The 18,403-nt window shown below is 37.9% G+C and overlaps 1 protein-coding gene across 8 annotated transcripts in view; it reads left to right on the forward strand.

The window, feature by feature from the left end:
• The window catches only part of NFYA (nuclear transcription factor Y subunit alpha), a 29,905-nt gene extending 12,118 nt beyond the window's left edge, over positions 1 to 17,787 (forward strand). For all 8 annotated transcript variants that reach the window (XM_069073627.1, XM_069073625.1, XM_069073630.1 and 5 more), the window contains 6 exons: positions 2,045 to 2,176; positions 2,603 to 2,708; positions 5,292 to 5,458; positions 7,123 to 7,296; positions 7,825 to 7,926; positions 14,975 to 17,787. In XM_069073627.1, the coding sequence (XP_068929728.1) occupies positions 2,045 to 2,176; positions 2,603 to 2,708; positions 5,292 to 5,458; positions 7,123 to 7,296; positions 7,825 to 7,926; positions 14,975 to 15,028 (735 nt within the window). In that variant the 3' untranslated portion in view covers positions 15,029 to 17,787. The remainder of the gene's footprint in view (positions 1 to 2,044; positions 2,177 to 2,602; positions 2,709 to 5,291; positions 5,459 to 7,122; positions 7,297 to 7,824; positions 7,927 to 14,974) is intronic.
• The last annotated feature ends 616 nt before the right edge of the window (positions 17,788 to 18,403 follow it).

An 18,403-nucleotide genomic window follows, 5' to 3' on the forward strand; every position in this document is an offset into this window, starting at 1 on the left:
CTTTCCGAAAGCAATGGCAGTACACTGATTTGATTTTGGTTCATAGACCCAGAAATGGGTGGAGAAGGTAGGAATGGGATGTATACATACATACCAGAAGAACAGATGACAATAGAATGGATGAGATGATTGACTGGAGGGGTTGTGAAGCATAGGTGGTCTGGTTTGGTCTTGCTTGTGGCCCACTAAATATAATGGGTCACATGAGTTAGTTTTAACATAGGATGCTTAAGTATATTAAGACTCAAGGGCAGGGGTCTAGAGGCCACACAAGGTCCTCAAGTGCAGCCCTTTGAATCCAAACTTCACAGAACAATTTGGATTCCGTCAGAGGGCTGCACTTGAGGACCTGGAAGTCCACACGTGGCCTTGATGCCACAGGTTCCCCACCCCTGTTCCAGGACATGGACATGGTCTTCTGGAGGGTTTGTTGGCAGAGTGTATGACCAAAAGATGACTGCATTCTACTTTGGAAATTTTCTGTCTTAAATTGTTAAATGGCATATGTGCTTTTTGATATATCTTCCCCATGTGGATTGCAAATGAAAGCATAAGGAAACTTTAAGAGAGAGGGAATGGAAATTGATTATAATAGAAACTATGCAAGGTATCTAAGGATCTAGAAGATACTTTCACTTTTTTAAAGTTTAATTCAATAACTTCTCTCCATAATGTTTCTTAGTTATTCTGTGCCTTATAGACAGAATAAATGTATCAATAATTGAAATATTGTCCCAGGTTTTATTACCTTCTCCAGTTTCCCACTGATATTTAGTTCTTCCAATTTGGAATTGTGCCCAAAGAGCAATAAAACTGCATATATCCTTTGACCCACCAATACCACTACTAGATCTGTATCCCAAGGAGATCAAAGAAAAAAGACATATATACAAAAAATGTTTTATGGGTGTGCGTGTGCGTGTGTGTGTGTTAGCGATAGCATTAGCAAAAAATTGAACGTTGAGGAAATGCCAGGCAATTGGGGAATGGCTAAACTAGTTGTGTTATATGCTTGTGATAGAATTTTATTGTGCTGTAAGAAATAGTGGGGGGTATTGTTTCAGGAAAACCTGGGAAGATATATGAACTGATACAGCATGAAGGGTGCAGAACCAGGAGACAGTAACAGCAATATTGTAATGATGATTAACTATTAACTGTGAAAGACTTTGATCAAAATAATGATCTGTGACAATTACAAAGGACTTAGAATGGAAACTATCCACCTGAAGAGAGAAAATTGATAAACTCCGAGTGCAGATTGAAGCATATTTTTTCACTTTCTTTATTTTTCTTTTTTGGCTACATGGCAAATATGGAAATGTGTTTTGTATGACTTCATATATATAATGGGCATCATATTGCTTGCCTTCTCAATGGGGGGGAAGGAATTTGAACTTCAAAATTTTTTAAATTAATGCTGTAATTTTTATAATTCTTCCCTTTTTTTCTTGTTTAAGAATGATAAACTTGGGGCAGTCCCAGAGTTGGGATGACCTGGGATCGAATCCGGGCTCTGATACTTAGCACCACACCCAGAAATAACTGGCCATGTAACCTTGAGCAAGTTACTTAACCCCAATTACTTAAAAAAAATAAAAATAAAATAAAAAAGAATGATTAACTCTTCAGTCTGTAAAATACCTTGAAGTGGCCATTTATTTCTTCCCCTTCTCAAAATGGGATTTACATTTACCATCTTGGAAAGATAATTATTTCCCATATTCTTAGAAGAGATCATACAACTTACCTCGGAAACTTGTTCTGTCATTTTCTTAACCACTGTAGTTGGCTTTTCTTTAGTATGTGTCTCTTCTAGCACTGTGCTTCTATTAAGTCCGTCCTATATTCATTCCCTCTCAAGCTAAACTGAAATAATTGATGTCATTCTTGATTCAGAGTGATGAAGATAAAGGTAATGCCATTCCTTTCTTACTGTATGCCACTTTTCTGAGGTATAAATTGAGAATAAAATTAGAAGACCAAAAGAGGGAAGTTTCAAGATGAAATAATTTTCTGTTTTTAATCTTTTTAACTTCTATAGATCCAGTTGGTACAGCCAGGACAGATTCAGATTCAAGGGGGCCAGGCTGTTCAGGTGCAGGGTCAGCAAGGCCAAACCCAGCAAATCATCATTCAGCAGCCCCAGACTGCTGTCACTGCTGGCCAGACCCAGGTAACTGATCTCTCCTAGAATGCAGTAAAATGGTTACTTTGAAAGTATTAAGATGTTGAACCAAAACATGTAATATATATTAGATATGGGAAGTTAATGGCTACAAAAGTTTCCAAAAGATGAAGAAGTTGAGTAACAGATCTAAAACTCATCTTTATTTTTAAGGGGAGGGTGAAACAAAAGAATCTGAAGACTTGAAACAAGTATCTAATAGAAGGAACGAGAGTTCTCCAACTTCTATGTTGTTTCTGTCTTGGCTGCATTTAGCCTTTTTGTGATAGTTCAGTTCTTTTCCCCATGTAAGGAACCTCTTTCTTTCTCTTAAATTTGTTCCGTAAACTGATCCCTCCCATCTCTTTTACCCTGAATGTACTTTTAGGAGAATGTATATTGTCTATTGATGTATTTATTGTTGGCTCTTTTCAGACTCAGCAGCAGATAGCTGTCCAGGGGCAACAGGTGGCACAAACAGCAGAAGGTCAAACCATTGTCTATCAGCCAGTCAATGCAGATGGCACTATCCTCCAGCAAGGTATGGATAGTATGTGTGCCTTCAAGTTACTGTTTCTCTCTTTTAGGTGTATTGTGTTTCTCTTAGGTGGCTGGCTTACTCTTGAAGAAGGGGCATCTAACTTCCAAGAAATAGTATTTTTCATTCTTTCATATCTTCCTCTTAGTCTCAGATCTTGGTAGTTGCTATAGCTTTCTTTTACCAAAATATGGCGGTCACTTTTCTAAATGTAAAAAGGTTTTCCCCACAAGAAACTTATAAAATCTTGGTCTTAGGAATCCTGCTGACTTTTTTTTTTTTTTTAACTAATTGGGGTTAAGTAACTTGCCCAAGGTTACATGGCCCGTTTTTTTGTGTGGGTAAGTATCTGAGGCCAGAACCGATCCCGGATCCTCCCGACTCCAGGGCCAGCTCTCCTGCTCACTGCGCCACCTAGCCACCCCTGATTCAGACTTTCAAAGCTCTTTGAGAGCAAATGTGGAAATGTTTCCAGACATTGGAGTTTAAAGATTGAAGATGGTTAGAGTTTTAAAGGTGAAAGCTTTGGGGTATTGGGAGAGAGGGCATTATGGCAGAGAAGGATTGACTAAGCTTAAGGAAGTACAGCATTTATAATCTAGTTGCTAGTATAACTGATCTTAGGACACTTTGTCATCTCTTCAGGGAACTGGGAATCTGAATTTTCATTTACATTTTGCAGCTGACTTGCTGTGACCTTGGGCTGTGTATGGCTGAGTCTCCAATTCATTGCCAGTCTAAAGCACGAATGCTTATTTCAAAAGGGAATCCCCTACTTTGGATGTAGAGTAGGACTATTACCTCCCTTGGTGGGAGTTTAATGTTTCTGTTAATCTACGATTGGCAACATGGTGTAGTGGATAGATCTTGGAGTCAGGAATATATTGGTTCTTTGAAGACCCTGGTCAAATAACTTAACCTTTCAGAATCACTAGGCAACTCTTTAATATTGTAAGTCGTAAAACAGATGCTGAGGTATTATTGGAGAAAAAATTTCCTCTACCAGTGAATTCACAGTTCTGGTCCAAAAACTAAAAAGTTGTGGCTTGGGGGACAGTCATAGCACATTGTTGACTGCTTAGTTTCAGTACACATCAATAGTATGTTTCAGTCATGTCTAATTCTCTGTGGGGAATTTTTGGGATTTTCTTTGCAGCGATACTAGAGTGGCTTGCCATTTTTTCTCTAGCTCATTTTACAGATGAGGAACTGAGGCAAGTAGGGTTAAGTGATTTGCCCAAGGTCACACAGATAGTAAGGCTAGATTTGAACTCGGGTCCTCCTGATTCCAGTCCTAGTGTTCTATCCACTATGCCACCTAGCTGCCCTCAGTAGTACAATGTGTCTTCCAATTCAACAAACATTTTTATTTGTTTTGAGGTGTATGAAAATCAAATGCAATTAGGACATATTAAATAAAAGTGTCATGTTCTGAGTGGTAATAGTCCTACTGTACATTGCACAGGACAAACCACATCTGAAGTATCATCCAGTTTTAAAGCACCTAATTATAAGGGTGTGTAGGTACAGTTGACAAAGAGTCTAGAAAGAAGTGACCAGGAATTGTAGAAATTCTGAATACCAGTTGGCCGAATTGAATTTTGAACTGAACATTTAGCCTGGAGGAAAGAAGTCTGTAGGGAAAGAATATGCTATCTTCAGATATCTAAAGGGTTCTCATGGAAGAAGTACTATTTTGTCACTTTTGCTAGAAGTTATAGGGTAGTAGGTAGATTTGAGCTTGCTGTAAAAAAAAAAACTTTCTATTTGCGCTGGCTACCCAAAAGTAGAATAGACTGCTTTGTGAAGGAGTGAGCTTCTCAGCATTGAATGTGTTCCATACAAAACCAGAATATTGTAGAGATAGGGTTCCTGCATTGAGTAGAAAGCTGAAATGTATAATCTCTAGGGCCTTGTATAACTCTAGTGTTCTATACTTTAAGAATACTTAATATAAACATTCTGATCTATATCCTTTGGCTTCTGGTCAGTACTAGAATAATTTAGAAATACAGGTTGTTACAAAGGCTACATTTATTGATGACCCAAGGAGAGCAACTTTTAAAGTTACTAAAAAGAAGCAGCTTTATCTTTAAATAAGTCCTATTATTAATTGTAGCTGACTTTTGTCCAGCATGTAGAGATTTGCAAAGAGTATATATGCATATGCACATATATACACACATATTATCTCATCAATCCTGAGATCTTACATAAAAATAATATGTGGTTATAGTCAGAGCAACTTGTGGAGGGGAGTCTACAGATGCAGATCCTTTAAAAAAAAAAAAAGGTCCTACCTTCAAATATGGGAAATGTTCATGTGAATACTGTGAGTTATTCCAGTTGTCCCACAGTTAGGGTGGTCCATAGTACTGGGGGGGGGCCCATACTGATCCTCTTCCACTCTACCTAGAGGAAATCAGTTCTTACTAGAAAGATGGAAAGATGAAGAGATGACTACCAGTGGTTTTTCCTACTCTTTTCTGTTTAGCTACCCTGGGTCAGTGAGTATGCACTCAGTAGAAGAAAGACTAACTTCCCTTGTTTATTTGTGCCATTTACAAATGTTTTATTTTCTTAAAGTTACCGTCCCTGTTTCCGGCATGATCACCATTCCAGCAGCCAGTTTGGCAGGAGCACAGATTGTCCAGACAGGAGCCAATACCAATACAACTAGCAGTGGACAGGGGACTGTTACTGTGACTCTACCAGTTGCTGGGAATGTGGTCAATTCAGGAGGAATGGTCATGGTGAGTAATTGACTCTGTTGCTTCTTCTTTTCTACAAGTTTTGGTACTCAGTTTATTCTTCTATAAAATGATGACATTAGGCCATATCATCCCTAAGGTACTGTCTGGGATTATAATTCTGTGACAATAATTACAATAGAAAGAGCACTGGCTCTGGAGGCAGAGGACCTAGATTCAGTCAGTCCCCATATCTGATAGCCCCCGTATGACCTTGGGCAAATCATCTAAGCTTCTTGGGGCTCCGTTTCCTCATCTGTAAAATGAGGAGATTGGAACAAGGTGCTCTCTCACATGCTTTACAGCTCGATTTTACAATGGAGCTGTGACACAATACAGATTTTTTCTTTCTTGAAATCTCAATTTATGCCTTCTAGAGCTGATTTCATTTATAAAAGCTATATAGCACAACTCTAGCCTTTGTTTTGTTACAAAGATCCTATAATAACTTAAGACTTATACATATGAGTTATGACGGCCTTTAATACTTTTAAATTAAGGATTTAATTTTGCAGTGAAATTCTTACAGTTGCAACCTTCACTATTAGAGAAAATGTGTGTGTTAGTTTGGGGGGGAGCCCATTCTGTGCCTCCACTCATGCTGCCCTTCTCCTTCCCCCTGCCCTTCATTTCAGGTATTCACCAAGCATTTATTAAGCCCCTACTATGTGCAAGGCTCCGTGCCAAGCACTGGGGACACAAAGATGAAAACAAAACATTCCCTGCTGGCAAGGAGCTTACATTCTATTAGTAGGTGAGAATCTGTATGTTAGTAAATAATTTAGAGTGATTAATCGTTTTAACAAAGAATTTTTCGAGTTATTGAAGGGTTTTTGCTAAGGAAGCCCCTTAAAAATAGCAAAATACTTTATATTTTAAATTAATTACAGAAATAGCATTTACATAAAATTTATCAGGGAGGGACATTTTAGGTAAACTGTACAATACTAACAATGAGATGCTTTCAGGGATTAGGGAAGAAATGTTCGTTTCCACCAGGATTGTGGGTTTATAGTACTCTATACATAAAACAAGTTAAAACAAAGTGAAGAATCTATTTGCAGCTTAAAGAATATACAGAATCTTCCTGCATGAAAAGATCCTTAGGGATCAAAGAAGTTTTGATCTAAAAAAAAAAAATCCCAATTTTATTGGGATAGTTACTTAGCAAGCATAACAAAAGAATGATCAAATGACTTATAGATTGGCTCCCATGGACCACAGTCAGCTATCTAGGACACCAAAAACTCAGTAGGACAAGGCTATCTATCAGTGGTTAGTTTATTTCAACAGAAATGGCAAGCAAAAGCACAAGATAATTATTCTTGGTATTTGATACTATAGGTTTGAGCTAACATTGTATCAAGCAGTGATGAATCTGAATAAATATTGAGTGAAATGAGATTGGTACATTCTACCAACTTCATTTTGTGTGTATATGTATCTGATTGCTATTACTGCCAGTATTGATAATTATAATAGCCATTAGATGGCAGCAGGTATGCAGATGAAGCAAGCAGTGGATATGATTTGTTTTGAGATATTTTAAAGCCATCTTTGTGTTTCTTGCCTCAGAAGAAAAAAAGGGTAAGCAGGGATCCAGCAACTCTGCTTTGTCAGGGCCTTTATTTTGCTAATTATTAAGTTCTGGGTTATTTCTTATTCAGATGGTACCAGGGGCTGGTTCTGTGCCTGCTATCCAGAGGATCCCCTTGCCTGGAGCAGAAATGCTTGAAGAGGAGCCCCTCTATGTGAATGCTAAGCAGTATCATCGGATTCTTAAGAGGAGACAAGCTCGGGCCAAACTAGAGGCAGAAGGGAAAATCCCCAAGGAAAGGAGGGTAACTATATTATTGCAAAGTATATAGAAGTAGTACATTGGGTCTTATTTTGGTCCATAATAGTCAAATAGTCAATCTGTTTCCCCTTTGACTTTTCTGGGAATTTATAGTACTTTTGTTTGTCTTCATTGGTAATTAATCATTGCTAATAATTAACTGAGAACCAATTTGGTATGAGCATCATCTTCTATGTTTATGTGGATTATAAGAAGGGAGGCAGGAATATTATTTTGGATATTAGTAGAATTTGACATTTGGGATCATAGAATTAGAATCAGATTTTTATTTCAAACAGGCTTTACTTGTTTAATATACTCAACTGCCTGTCATTTTCTTCCCACTGAATTAAAGTTACTTGTCTTTTATATTGCTGAATGTAGTGCCTTGTACACTGTAGGGTTCTTAAAAACTGTTTATTGAATTAAAACTATATATGCTCAAGCTATTTTGAGGGGGGGGAAGATTATACTTAAATAATTAAGGTCTCTGTAAATTAATAACTAAATAAGAGGATCTTTGTCATTGCAGAAATATTTGCATGAGTCTAGGCATCGTCATGCCATGGCAAGGAAGCGTGGAGAAGGTGGTCGCTTTTTCTCTCCAAAGGAAAAGGATAGTCCTCACATGCAGGTAATGATAATAGTTATAAGAACAATAACTGACAAAAATTTAGCGTTGTAGGGAATTGTAACACACTTTACATACAGGATCTCATTTGATCCTCATAACAACCCTATGAGGTAAGTCTTAACAGTTAATCAAAAAGCATTTATTGAGCACCTGCTATTTGCCAGGCACTGTGCCAGCTGCTGGAGAAAGTTAAAAAAAAATTGAAACTGTCCCTGCCCTCAAGTGACTTACATTTTATTAGAGGAAAAAAAATGTGGTCAGTTAATAGTTAACAAACAAAATTTATTAAGTGCTTACTATGTGCCTGGCAATGTCCTGGAAATACCTCCCAAAGGGCAAAAATAGTCCCTGCCCTTCAGGAACTTGCATTTTAATTGGGGAGACAACATGTGAATAACTATGTATAGCCAGGCTTTTACCAGGTAAATTAGAGGTAAACAGAGAGAGGGCACTAGTATAAATGGAATGGATCAAGAAAGGTTTCTTACAGAAGGCGGGATTTTAGCTCAGACCTACACATGCATATTTGCAGAGTAAATACAAAATAATTTTTTGAAGGAAGGTACCAAGCATCTTGGAGGAATCAGTAAAGGCTTCTTGTAGAAGATAGAAGGAAACTAATATTTTGAAAGTTAGAGGTGAGGAGGGGTACAGCCAATGCAGAGGCAGAGAAATGAAGGTTTGAAGGGGAGAAATAGTAAGAAGGTTGGTTTAGTTTGACTGTAGAACCTGTGAAGGGTAAGCATATATAATATGGCTTGAAAAGTAGGCTGCTAAACAGGAGTTTATATTTGATCCTGGAGGTAATGGGAAGCTGCTGGAGTTGATTCATGAGGGGAGTGACCTGGTCAGACATATGCCGTGTGGAGCATGGATTGGAGAGGAGAGGAAGCCATTTAGATAGCAGTGAGACCAATGAGGAGTCCATTGCAGTAGTCCAGGTCAGAAGTGATAAGGACTTGAATTAAGTTTGTGGCTGTGGGTGCAGAGAAGATTGTGAGAAATGTTATATAGAGGTAGAAACAAGATTTGGAAACTGAGTATATGGGCTAAAAGAGTGTGAAGAAGTCAGAGATGACACCAAGCTTATGAACTTGGACGACTGGAAAGATGGTGTTACCCTCAACAGAAATAGGGAAATTGAGAAGAGGTTTGGAGGAAGCAATAATGAATTCTGTTTTGGACTTCTTAGGGGTTGAAGTTCCTTTGGCATGTGCAGTTTGAAATGTCCAATAGAAAGGGGTCAAACGCAGACTGTGGGCTACTTAATAAGGCCCACATCACTCCCCGGTGCAACCTAAACCAGATGAAAATGTCATTCAGCAAAATAAAAATGCAATGAAACATGTCACACTTTAAAGTTAAGTCAACATGCAGCCTGCAGAGATCCTTATGTAAAGCATAGTGGCCCCCATTTCTGTTTGAGTTTGATACTGTAAGTCTAATAGACAGTAAATAATCTGGAATTCTGGAACTCAGTCTAGGGCATAGAGATGGGAGTTGGTGGGATTGCCAAGAGAACAGAGGCCCCAAGACAGTGCATTGCAGCACTCCAAAGTTAGCTGTGGAATATGCATGATGATAATCAGGCAGCTAGGTCAGAGGATCACCAAGAGAGATCAATTGTCCCGGTAATTCAGAGAGAAGAAAGTATATCCAGCATTGTCAGATGCTGCAGAGAAGTCACAAAGGATCAGGATTGAAAGGAGTCCATTGGACTTGGCAGTTAATGAATATTTCAGTTGATTGTTAGCATCCCTAATTTTCAGATTGAGAAATTGAAGAGCAGAGTAAGTGACTTGCCCATGGTTACATAGCTAGTAGGTGTCGAGGTGGGGTTTGAACACAGATCTCTCCTGACTGTAGGTCTAGCATTCTTTCTACTGTTTCTCTTCTGCTCATTGAGTGAGAAATTAATTTCTATGACATTTCCTTGCCCTCTTTCTAAACTTACTTTCTTCATTAAGGGGCAGCTAGGGTTAGTAGATAGAAAAAATAAGGTTAAAGCCTTATTTTTTTTTTTTTAATTTTTTAAATTGAAAAATTTTTAAACCTTAAAAAAGGTTAAGTCTTCCTGAGTTCACATCTGACCTCAAACACTTAATAGCTGTGTGACTCTGGGCAAGTCACTTAACCCTCTTTGCCTCAGTTTACTCATCTGTAAAATGATCCAGAGAAGAAAATGGAAAACTATTCCAGTGTCCTTGCCAAAGAAAACCCCAAATGGGGTCATGAAGAGTCAGACATGATTCAACCATAACCAGCGGTGGCAGGCACAGTGGATAGAGCATCAGGCCTGTATTCAGGAAGACATGAGTTCAAATCCATTCTCACTGAGTGACCCTGGACAAGTCACTTAACCTTTTTGCCTTAGTTTTCCTCATCTATAAAACAAGGATGACAACAGCACAAACTTCCCAGGGTTGTTATGAAGATTAATAATGATAATAACAACTGACATTTACACAGCACTTATTATATACCAGGCACTGTGCTAAATGCTTTACAGTTACTACCTCTTGATTCTCACAGCATTGTGAAGTGCTTAGTACAGTGCCTGTCAGTCACATAGTAAGTTCTAGGTAAATGTTAGCTGCTTTTATTATTAAATCTTCATCTCCAATTCTGACATCTTAACCTTCATGCCAGTTACATATTACCAACTGCCAACAGAATGTTAATTGGTACTTCAAATTGAGCATATCCAGAACCAAATTCATTATTTTAGCTTCCCATTTCCTTCCATGATTAGCCATTTTTTGTCCATTACAACCATTATCACTTTTTCCCAAGCTGGAAACCTTGGCATCATTTGACCAATCTTTTTCTTCATCCTACATATATAACTTGTCACTTAATCTTTTGTTTTTTTTATCATAATGTTGATAGACTTCTTCCTATCCTTTTTAAATCTTACCTAGGATTGGGCCTAAAGACTTAAGTACTCCTGATCAGTTTTCTGTCTAATTCAGCCTTCACAGCACCAGTGCCAGTTTTAGTTTCCTAAAACGTAATTTTCATCATATCCTTACTGGGCTCAACAGTCTACTTGGGCACTTCATTTCCTGTGACATCAGGTCCAGACCCTTTTGCCTAGTGAAAGGCCTTCCACCTGAATTTCACCCTTCCTGTCCAATCTTAGTAGCTGGTTTTTTTTTTTCCTGAGTGTGAATTCTCTGTTTCATCACTGAACAAGCATTTATTAAGTGCCTTCTATATGGTAGGTGCTATATGTGGTACAGAGACTAAAAAGGCAAAAAAGGTTAAATAATCCCTACTCTCATGAGAAGACATATTTCAGTCAGGTTTCACACTTCATTTGCCTCTGCCCCAGTTACAAATCCTATTTTTGTGCCTTGGTTTTTACTACTTCCAAAGTCTAGAAAGCCTTGTCTCCTCTTCATCTACCTAAGTGCTTTGATTCACACCTTCCCCAGTTATGTCTCTGACCATAATAGATGATTAGCACATTCTGTCATTAGTCAAGCTAAATTTTCATCCTACTGAATAAAGCCTCATCTTCCAAACCTGGCTTTAGAAGGGTGGGGAGGATTTTGAGGAGCATCACTATCTGTTTCCAAAGGCTTCTTGCAAAATTGAGCTACTCACAGCATTATGTGGAAAGAACACTGGACTAGAAATCAGATGGTTTTATTTTTAACTTTGACTGCCACCAAGTAGCTTTTTTTTTTTAATTTGGGTAACTCAGTTACCCCTTTTCCATGCCTCACATTTCCTTCTCTGTAAAATAAAGGGGTTTAGATGATGATCATTATTGTACTCTTCTGCACCATGCCTTTTATTATCTAATTATATGTTTATTGCTATCTTTATAATTTGTATAAAATGAGTGTAACAATTCAGGACTATCTCCCAGGATTATCATCAGTATCAAATAAGATGATATATGTAAAGTGCTTTGTAACTGTTAAACACTTTACAACTATTAGCTATTATTATTTTTGTCCTAGAGTTGATGAATAGCACTTCATAGGTTGGGAAGTTCTATTTATCAGTTTGCCACTGTGTGTTAACTTCCAGTTAAGAAGGCAATGTAAAAGGTTGTAGAGTAGCCCAGCTCTCACATAACTCAAAGGGTACAGAATGAACAGTGATCAATAACTGTAGGAAGCAGCTCCAGCCAGGCTGTGGTTACAAAAGCAACTTGTGGGAGTGATAGGGAGTGGAAAGTCAGTCTGAACTGCTGTAAAAACCTGAAGCCTGTAGGTGCTCTGAGTCCATGGGATCCATGGTTACTCAAGCTGAGAGAATTAGTCTGAAACCTGCTCATCCTGCACCTGGACTGTCAAAATGAGATGGCACACCATATACCTCAAAGTACCTGGAGGGAGACCCAATAGGAGATTAGTTTAGATCAGCAGTCAGGTGGACACACAAGTGACCTAGCATAATCTTGGACATGATGCTGAGTCATGTCAGGGCTATAGCACAGTGAAGTAAAAATTACATAATAAAGGCTATTTCAAGAGAGGGTTCAAACTTAGAGATTGTACCTTTCACCCAGTGTTCTTGGCAGTGTGACTGGTTGGGTCTTTCCAGGAACACTACCAGCAATACTCTTCTGAAGACAGTACTATTCATAGACAAAGCCTCTGCCACCCTTCTTACTAGCCCTTGACTCTAACAATACTGGAGGCTATATCTTCCCCAGTTAGTTCTAAAGGGCTGATCCCTGGTAAAATATGCCAGAACCAGTAGATATCCAGCCCTTTGTTACTGTTCCTTAGTAGACTCTTTCCCCATGCCTTGCCCAGTAGTGTTGCCAGGGCCAGATATTTGGGTTTGGAGGGTTGGATTCCCAGAAAAGGAATAGGGCAAGGTCCCAAAATGCTGAGAAAATAACTTTTTTTTTTTTTAAATACAAATCAGTTCTCTTCCCCCCAGTTTGGGAATGGAGAAGGGAAGGTAGGACCCAGAACTCTGAGCCTTCCTGGTTCAACATTCCCATTCCCTTCTTCTGTGGTCCTAGTTATTTATAAAACTCCAGAAAAACCATGAGAAACAGCAACAAAATTTCCTGTGGGTCAAAGAACATATCATAGAATGCATAGATAAATGACTTTTGAAAACTAGAATTATAAGACAAAATGCTAAAACATCCAGGAGGATAGCCAGAGGAGGAATGCAAGCTGTCCACAACCATATAAAACAGTACTCCAAATCTCTAATAATAATAGAAATGCATTTTGAAACAATTCTGAGTTTCTACCTCACTTAGAAGTGGAAAATGACAGTTGTTGGACGTTCTATGGGAGTACAGACATACTGGTTCATTGGTGGTGGAGCTGTGAATTAATTCAATACTTAGAAAAAATAATTTGGATCTGTACCTAATCTGCATACCCTATAATGTGGCAATACCACTACTAAGGGTATTCCCCAGGGAGGGAACAGACACTGAGAAAGAAAAATATTTATGGTAATACTTTTGTTGTAACAAAAGAATTAGAAACATGGAAGGTACATCTCATTTGTGAAATGAATGATTTTGGAAGGTGAATGTAGGGGAATATTATTTTATCATAAGAAATGACAGAAGGGTCTGATTGAGAGAAACCTGAGAAGGATTTATTTAACAGTTGATCAGAGAGAAGTGAATACAACCCAGAGACAATGTATAAGATGATTACAATGTTGTAGAGGAAAATTACTCTGAAAGACTTAAAAACTATTATCAATGCAGTAATTAATCAGGACTCCAGAAGTCAGATGATGAGTTAGTCCTGTGTCCTCCTGCCTCTTGGCAGAGGTGATAGCCTCCTGGTGCATTATGACAAGTCATTTATTTGGAGAATCTGCATTTCTTTTGCTTAACTGCTTATTTGTTACCTGGGAAGGCAACAGTTTTTTTCTGGGATGGGAAGTGAGGAAGGGTTATGAGATTTAGGCAAAAATAGAAAAGAAAGTAAAGGTTGGTTGGTTTGTTGGTTTTTGTTTTTTTTTTTTTTTTAATACACAGAAGAGAGCAGAGGAAGCAGGTCAGTGTTGGTACTGCAGTGTTGACTTAATATCCTTAAAACAAGGTTACATAATAGAGTTTCACAGTTCTGTATACAATTCTCTTTGTATATGAAAATGTTCATGTTTGTTGATTGTCAGATTCATAATTTTAAAGAGTATTTTTAAAAATCATTACGTTATTTTCATCTCTTAAGTAGATTGTAGCTGTCAGTTGTGGGCCAGGCCTGACTCGATCCAGTCTGGTGGATTGGAGGGAAATGAGACACTCATAGATCATCTAACACTTAACAAAAAGAAGCTTACTTAATAGCATGGAGAGGATTTTCAGCAAGGATACAACCTTGATACAGTTGAGTGAAGCTCCCCTTACCTCCACATTAGCCAGCAACTCCTGTGCATTTCCTCTCCCACCACTTCAAGCAAGAGGTCATATTGATTCATGTTTCAGTCCTACCAAGACCAAAACAAACCTATAGATTAACATTTAACAAAAGGAATTTTACTCAACAGTAGCTTGTAAAGGATATTTAGCAAGGATATAATAGTTCCCTTGCCTCTAAATTTGCCATGGTATAAGAAATATGTGTCAAACATGAGGAGCTCCAGATTCCTCCTGTTGCTGACTTTTTGTACTTAGGTGAAGAGCTAATTATTTCAGTAGTTGAAACCTTAGTCCTTTGGACCAACTGAGTCTTGAGGATGATTTCTTTCTTTTTTAAGGGAAAGCACACAACCTACCTGCCAGGGGCCCTAGTAAATGTTGGTTCCACAAACTGCACCAGGCAGAGACTATTTTATATTTCTCTCATAATTCCTACTAGGGACATAGTTGGCACTTATAAGTACCTGTATATTGAAAATGGAATAGATTAGCCCCATTTCTTTTAAAAAGGCAATATGCAGGCAGTGCTAATCCATTCTTTATACTTATTGCAAGCTATATAGAAAAATAAACTTTTTATATACTGTATTTTGTTTTTGATAAAGCTGTCTTTTTCTATTAAGACTAGTTGTGAAAATCAGAAATATTTAACTTTTTTTGTTTTTATTGTTTCTTTGTCTACAGGATCCAAATCAAGCAGATGAAGAAGCAATGGCACAAATGATTCGAGTATCCTAACCAAAAGCAGAGAGAGTGAGCTGATCCAGGTTCCTCTCCACTGTGTCCCATTATCCCAGGAAACTGAGCAGACCTTCCAGTGGGACACTCACGATCACATTCTGCCCTTTTCTACAAAACAGAAACCACTTAATTTTTCATAAGTGGTTTGGTATAATAATTGCAGTGATCTCTGGCGAATTGAAATTCCAAGGACTCTGTCCCATCCCTCTCCGTCAAGACTTCAGACTGTTAATGACATTAGTATTTCATATATTTGGATGGTACAAGAGACAAAAAGCCAATGAGACAGTACTACAAGCGGCACTTAATTTGACTGGTGAAGCAGAGCCATCCCAGGGGAGAGATAACTGTTCAATCATTAGCAAGACTGCAGTCCTGGAAACCACAACCCACTTCTTCCTGCTTGGAGTTTGATTAGTCTCATTCATCCATGAAGTTTGAGATTATATGTGTGACCAACAGAATGAACATGTTGCATGCAGAGATGACTTTCAGGCAGAGGAAATTTCCATCCTGTGATATGTAAAGAACATACTGTTCCCTAAGAATAAGGTTCAGTCAACCTACGATTGTAGCAAGAACCTGAATCCACCTGTTTGGTTTCCAAGGGGAAAAAATGTACCTCGGGATTAAAAGAATCAAAGACTCACTAGCATTTTAAAATGCTTCTCTTCTCAGCTTAGGTGGTCTTATCTGCCTTCCCACTGAAAATGTAACTGATATATAGAGAACGCCTGTATCACAGATTTTTCTCATTTTTTCCCCCTATAAGGTTCTAGGGACAGCCAGTCGTAGAAGTTGCCATTCCTGGAGCAGAAAACAAAACAATTTAAATTATTTTTGTGTTTAAATGCTGAGAACATTTGTAGTCAGTAAAATGTCAAGAGAGCAAAACTGTAGGTTGCTGATCACAGACTTTCTGTAAAACTGTCTGCCTTTGACAGCACTTCAGGAATAGAAGGGAGAATGCAATGATTTGTTATTTGCGGGGGGGGGGTTGTGGGTGCGTGTGTGTGTCTGTGTGTGTGTGTTTGTTTGTGTGTTTTCTAATATGACTCAATGGGGACCTGGAGTAGATTGTTAGGAAGTGAAGAGTGAGGAACAGAGTCATACTAAAACCTAACTTGGCAAGGGAGTGGAAATTGACTTACTGTCTTTAGTCTTGAGATTTATTTTGTTAGTCCTTGGCCATTTCCAAAAAACCATTGCTTTTACCCAGGTGCCGTGGTTATTCCATGTTACTTTTTGGAGCCAGTAATGAAATTTTGTTCCCACAGCAGTTTTTGTTTTTTAAATCCCCTTGTGGCAGCTGGTATGAATGCCTGTTTTCACTTGCTTTCCCCATTTAAGATGTAACCTTATATTTTGATTCAGGGGTCTCCTACAGAAAGGCTTCCACATTGTACTCTTACTTGGGACCAAACTGGAAATAGATTCTGGAGCCCTCTAAACATCAGGAATGGAGCAGGGTTACCAGATCTGAGTACCCATCATAAAGCAAGCTTCCATCTCTTGGACCTTGTGGTTTCAGAGAATTAAGGTGATAGTTTTAGAAGAGTTGCTGTCTATTGAGCAAATATTTAAAATATTCAGTATTTCTAGTGAAAAAACCTGGAACTAAGTATAAATAAGGGGATGGGGAATGCCTTCTTGTTTTTGTCTTCCCTGTAAAAATGTTGCATGAAAAAAAAGAGGGAAAAACTAAACCTTTAAAAGAAAATGGTTCAAAATAAATAAGGGCTGTTATATTGACAAGGGCAGAAGTATGGATAGGTACATCTCCCTCATCCTAGGACTAATAGGTTCTGGAATCCATGTATCCAGTGTGGCTTCTAGATGCCAGGAGGTTCTGTCCCTTTCAGATGCTCCCTTGGAAAGTGATTATTTGTTATTCTGTAGTTTCAGAGGCTCATCTTACTTGCTAAGAACAAAGTTTGTATAATGATGATAAAACAGAAGGGCTTTTGATTCCTGGTTTATCTTTAGGATCCAGTATTAAAAGAGTAAGCCCCTCAAACCTGATCTCTAAAGCTCAAGCTCATTAAGAAAAGCAATTTTTAAACTGTATTTATTTATGTTTGTAAACTTGTACATAGTAACAACCCTGCAAATGTTTTATTACTCTATTTTACATCTTTTAGGTTCTTTTAGGGGTTTTTGTTGTTTGGGGTTTTTTGTGAGGGAGGGGGGCGGTGGGAGGAAAATACTTCAGTTTTCATTTTGACTTTTGCATTTAGAGGGTCGTCTTTTTTTTTTTTTTAATCTTGAAACACCATGACTTTGCAAGGAGAGTTTGGGGTTTGGGAAATTATTTTTATTTGCTCCTAGGAAATCCTTTCCTTATTTGTAGGTGTGACTGTTCTAATGATCTTACAATTGAAAAAGTGGTTAACTGGATGAATGAATAATTGGCATAATGCATAGTGTTACATTTCATTTGGGTACCTTTTTTTGCAGGATAATTGTGTGTGTATGTATATATAAATATATATATATATATATATTTTTAAGTGCATTGTTACATATAACATGTCCATGTCTATACCGCTGGACCAGGGGAACGTTTTCTGGGTTGTGGGTGCCTGTTAATAATGTCTTGGCTTTCATTTGTGACCTTAAGCTATATGAAGGTTTTTCCCCTAGAGAGGGGAGTACAGGTGATCATTGGTGACATTGGAATTCAGAGTAATTTCCCATTGTTATTTTTTAAAAGAAATTTATAAAAATATTAAAATAAAAGTTTGTGTTTTAGGGAAGCACTTTTATTCCTTTGACTCTTTCGCATCCTGTGCTCATAAATCTAGCTTGTTTGTTCGAGATGGCAGTTACTAATTTTGTAAGAATAAGGTTTTCCTTGGACTCTTATCATGGAAGTCATCAGTTTACTTTTCTAAGGGATAATAACAGAAGTTAAATTTTATTCAGTATAGATCCAGTCGGGAGATTTTCTTTAAAGATATTAAGGGCCAGCTAGGTGGCACAGTAGATAGAGTACTGTTCAGTTTGGGCCTCAGATGCTAGTTATGTGACCTTAAGTAGTAAGTCACTTAATCTCTGCCTCAGTTTCCTCAACTGTATAATTGGAATAACAATAGCATCTGTATTCCAAGGTTTTTCTGAGAATCAATCGAGATAATATTTGTAAAATACAGAATAGTACTTGCCACAGAGTTGGTGCTTAATAATTGCATATTTCCTTCCTATGGGGAAGTAGCATGGTGCAGTAGATAAAAGAAAGATTCTGGATTTGGAATCAAGACCTGAATTCAAATCCTGGATTTGCCACTTACTCCTTGTGATTGGCAAGTCATCATAATCCTCAACTCTGAAGTGAGATGCTTTAAATTTATGAGATCATCCCAAGTTAAAATG

This window comes from Petaurus breviceps, unplaced genomic scaffold (assembly GCF_028583685.1).
Source record: "Petaurus breviceps papuanus isolate PSGF00001 unplaced genomic scaffold, PetGlider_PUasm1.0 90865, whole genome shotgun sequence".
NCBI lineage: Eukaryota > Metazoa > Chordata > Mammalia > Diprotodontia > Petauridae > Petaurus > Petaurus breviceps.